Consider the following 4,438-nt stretch of genomic DNA (forward strand, 5'->3'; position numbering starts at 1 on the left):
CACCGTGTCATTCACGTTAAACCAACATACAGATCAAATGCAGGCAGTCCAAGTGTTCTTAAAAACCAAAGCGATGCCTCTAGTGACAGGACCCTCTAAACTTTATGGTCCTCCCAAGTCATATTTGGGTGGGGTTCACCGCTTGATACACATACACTAAGATATTATACTGACTGAAGCTTGAACAAGCATGTTTAGACAATGTCCTTCCATTTCATTGTCCACATAAAGCATGTTCTACTCAACATTGTCCACATAAAGCATGTTCTACTCAGGCGACTGCCACACACACACACACATACACACACACATTGAAATAGGTTGGTAGATTTAACATTTTGCCACAAATAACTTCACTAAGTTGTACATGAGATTTAATTTACCTCTCCAACCTTGGTGAGTGGGCCGAGCTCTGGACTGGTCTGATTTGGGTGGCTGACAGCTGTATGGATGCACTTGCTCTCAGTGGTCAGCTGTAGAAGATGAAACAAAGAGACAAAAGGACAATAAAGAGAAAGTCCTGGGAACGTACTACTAGAGAGGATATTTGACATCTGAATAAAAAAGAAGAAGACCTACCTCTTCAGGCTCATCAATTGAGGATGGGGGGATTTGTGGCACCACAAATCTTTGGGAGCCATTTTGTCATCAAGGGCCTGTAAAAAGGAAAAAAAACAAAAGATATTTTTAGACCGTGGACTATGAAAACTATAATCTGATGAACACAGCATTTGATGACTTCATTGTTTTTGTTCTACCAGTCTGTAATGGTCAGTATCATCTTTGCTATGGTGTGCTGGGTAGGTGGTATCGGGACTGGTGGTGCTATCAAACTGGGCAAGCTGGTGAGAATGCCAGCTCTGTGGGAAGGATGGTTTGGACAGTGTGGAGCAGTGACAGACAGCGGATGAGAGGGACGCTGAAAACTATAAAGGACTACCCTCTCTTCCTGTGTGTAGAACTGAGGCAGTTCAGGGCATGTGTAGCCACAGGCTCAGTGAGCCGCATGCCTCAAAGCACTTAGGGGCTCTTTTTGTACCATCAGCCATCAGACTCATACATGTTATTACTATTTTATTGCATTGTATTTTATTGTTATTTATAGCGTATCTTAGTTATCGCAGCTTATTTATAGCATATCCTATATGAAGATATAACTTCTTCATATTTTTAAATTGTAGATGGGGAATTTGTGGTTAGCCTCAGTGCCAGGAGCTGACTTGTTGTAGCCCAGTATAACTAATAGGGTGCCTATCCATTACCTGTAACCAAACAACTTACCATTCACGTTAAACCAACATACAGATCAAATGCAGGCAGTCCAAGTGTTCTTAAAAACCAAAGTGATGCCTCTGGTGACAGGACCCTCTAAACTTTATGGTCCTCCCAAGTCATATTTGGGTGGGGTTCACCATTTGATACACATACACTAAGATATTATACTGACTGAAGCTTGAAAAAGCATGTTTAGACAATGTCCTTCCATTTCATTGTCCACATAAAGCATGTTCTACTCAACATTGTCCACATAAAGCATGTTCTACTCAGGCGACTGCACACACACACACACACATACACACACACATTGAAATAGGTTGGTAGATTTAACATTTTGCTACAAATAACTTCACTAAGTTGTACATGAGATTTAATTTACCTCTCCAACCTTGGTGAGTGGGCGAGCTCTGGACTGGTCTGATTTGGGTGGCTGACAGCTGTATGGATGCACTTGCTCTCAGTGGTCAGCTGTAGAAGATGAAACAAAGAGACAAAAGGACAATAAAAGAAAGTCCTGGGAACGTACTACTAGAGAGGATATTTGACATCTGAATAAAAAAAAAAAAAAACATACCTCTTCAGGCTCATCAATTGTGGATGGGGGATTTGTGGCACCACAAATCTTTGGAGCCATTTTTTCGTCATCAAGGGCCTGTAAAAGGAAAAAAAAATATATATATATATATATTATCATAAATATCTTGAAGACAATATGTTCCCTGTGTAGTATTCTGTGAAAAGATATCATGGCTGTATTGCTGAGTGTTTTGTGGAAAACATGTAGTCTCTGAAACAGTTCTCTAGCCACTGAACAGGCCACATGACTACAGTCTGTAGACTATGAAAACTATACTCTGCTGAATACAGTATTTGATTTCTTTGTTTTTTTATCAATTGCCAGCCCACTTGCTAGAATGATCGCACTTCTAGAATAAGGGGCTGTAAGCTTTTACATGGAGTGACTTTTTAGTCCTTTTATAGTTCTTAGATTTGCTATGATTCTTTTAAATTACTTTTCTCATGAATTTTCGTCAGTGCTGTTGGTGGGTGGCCATCCACTAGATGTACCTAAACACCGTATCAGTCACATTAAACCAACATACAGATCAAATGCAGGCAGTCCAAGTGTTCTTAAAACCAAAGCGATGCCTCTGGTGACAGGACCCTCTAAACTTTATGGTCCTCCCAAGTCATATTTGGGTGGGGTTCACCGTTTGATACACATACACTAAGATATTATACTGACTGAAGCTTGAACAAAGCGTGTTTAGACAATGTCCTTCCATTTCATTGTCCACATAAAGCATGTTCTACTCAGGCGACTGCACACACACACACACACACACATTGAAATAGGTTGGTAGATTTAACATTTTGCCACAAATAACTTCACTAAGTTGTACATGAGATTTAATTTACCTCTCCAACCTTGGTGAGTGGGCGAGCTCTGGACTGGTCTGATTTGGGTGGCTGACAGCTGTATGGATGCACTTGCTCTCAGTGGTCAGCTGTAGAAGATGAAACAGAGACAAAAGGACAATAAAGAGAAAGTCCTGGGAACGTACTACTAGAGAGGATATTTGACATCTGAATAAAAAAAGAAGAAGACATACCTCTTCAGGCTCATCAATTGTGGATGGGGGATTTGTGGCACCACAAATCTTTGGAGCCATTTCATCATCAAGGGCCTGTAAAAAGGAAAAAAACAAAACATATTTTAGACCGTGGACTATGAAAACTATAATCTGATGAACACAGCATTTGATGACTTCATTGTTTTATTCTACCAGTCTGTAATGGTCAGTATCATCTTTGCTATGGTGTGCTGGGTAGGTGGTATGGGGACTGATGGTGCTAACAAACTGCTAACAAAAGCTATAAAAATCATGTTCTACCTGGAGCTAGATGGAAAATGTACAGTATTTTGGTATGTGAAATGTTCTATGGTTAAAGCATTTCTTATATGAGAACTATCAATTTCAAAATGTCAAATTTCGACCACCTTGCATCTCCACGGCCAGTCTGAGTCACCATAATTATAGGTGATCTCCTCTCCTGGACTTATGTCTCGAACTGCAAACAAACAGAGATGGGGCTTCCCTTGCACAGTGAGGTACTTCATCTTGGCATTAGGGTTCATATGGTCGTCATTTACAAGTCTGCCAAGTGACCCATTCTCTGTTGCTGCATCAACACTACAAAAACACAAGTAATATTTTCAAAACAATCCGTTTTTTTACTAATGCAATGTAAATGAACCTAATGTGAGAAAAGAGAAAAAGAGTCATATAATTCTGATAAGATTAATCAGTGACATATATACGTACCACCACAGTTTTCCATTAAAATGGAACTCGAACATAAACACTTTGAGGAGGTCATGGTAAATGCTCCGTCTCCTCTCACATTCTTGCTTGCTTATTAGATCACCTCTGTATTCCAATAGAAAGTCTCCTTTTCAAATGGAACAGAGGTGAAGATGCCACGGCCCTAATTCATCAAAGACAAAACAACAAATAAGTGGCAAAAAGTGATATGTATTAAAGTTGAATCATGATTAAACAGTCAGAAGATTCAACTTACCTTTTACAGCATTGATGTACTTGATGTCAAGTCCCACTTTGTCACTTTCAGCAGTAACATAAAATCTTGCATCATCCTTTGGATTAATGCGTCTACGCCGCTGCATGTTTACTGTTTACAGGTGCCACAGCCTAAATTACCAAAAGTGATTGTCAGGATTACAATGTTCACTGGGACAAGCATGATCAGAAAACAAAACTCTGGATAAATTAGTAATGTACAAGCCACATCTGGACAGAAGCCAAATGATGTGCTCATAACTGCACCACACATATTTTATTGATTATTTTAAGAATACATAAAAAGTGTAACATCTTTCTCACAAAATAACAGGCTGGTGGGAGTCTGTAATAGATAACAGGAGAAGGGTGACAGTTGCTTTAATCTCCAGCTGTGCTTGACCACATTCAGACTAAACTTCATCCTGCCTCCAACTGATTTTGTTTTCTGATGGTGTAGAAAGTCACTGACCACACAAGGTAATTTCTCTAATCAAAAACAAATCGAAGCGAATCTCTAGTAGGCTTCATAGACCATGTTGCTCAGTGTTACCATCCAAAAATAACAGACAGGTAGC

The 4,438-nt window shown here is 39.6% G+C and overlaps 1 protein-coding gene across 1 annotated transcript; it reads right to left on the reverse strand.

Annotated features, from left to right (window-relative positions):
* Window positions 1–648: 648 nt before the first annotated feature.
* LOC114550531 (histone-lysine N-methyltransferase set-1-like) lies at window positions 649–3,967 on the reverse strand. The gene is made up of 5 exons (XM_028571341.1): window positions 3,862–3,967; window positions 3,606–3,732; window positions 3,281–3,473; window positions 2,933–2,966; window positions 649–656 (listed from the first exon to the last, which is right to left on the reverse strand). Exons 1-5 carry the CDS (start codon window positions 3,965–3,967, stop codon window positions 649–651), a joined length of 468 nt encoding a protein of 155 aa, XP_028427142.1.
* Between the last annotated feature and the right edge of the window lie 471 nt (window positions 3,968–4,438).

Source organism: Perca flavescens, chromosome 23, assembly GCF_004354835.1.
Source record: "Perca flavescens isolate YP-PL-M2 chromosome 23, PFLA_1.0, whole genome shotgun sequence".
Classification (NCBI taxonomy): Eukaryota; Metazoa; Chordata; class Actinopteri; order Perciformes; family Percidae; genus Perca; species Perca flavescens.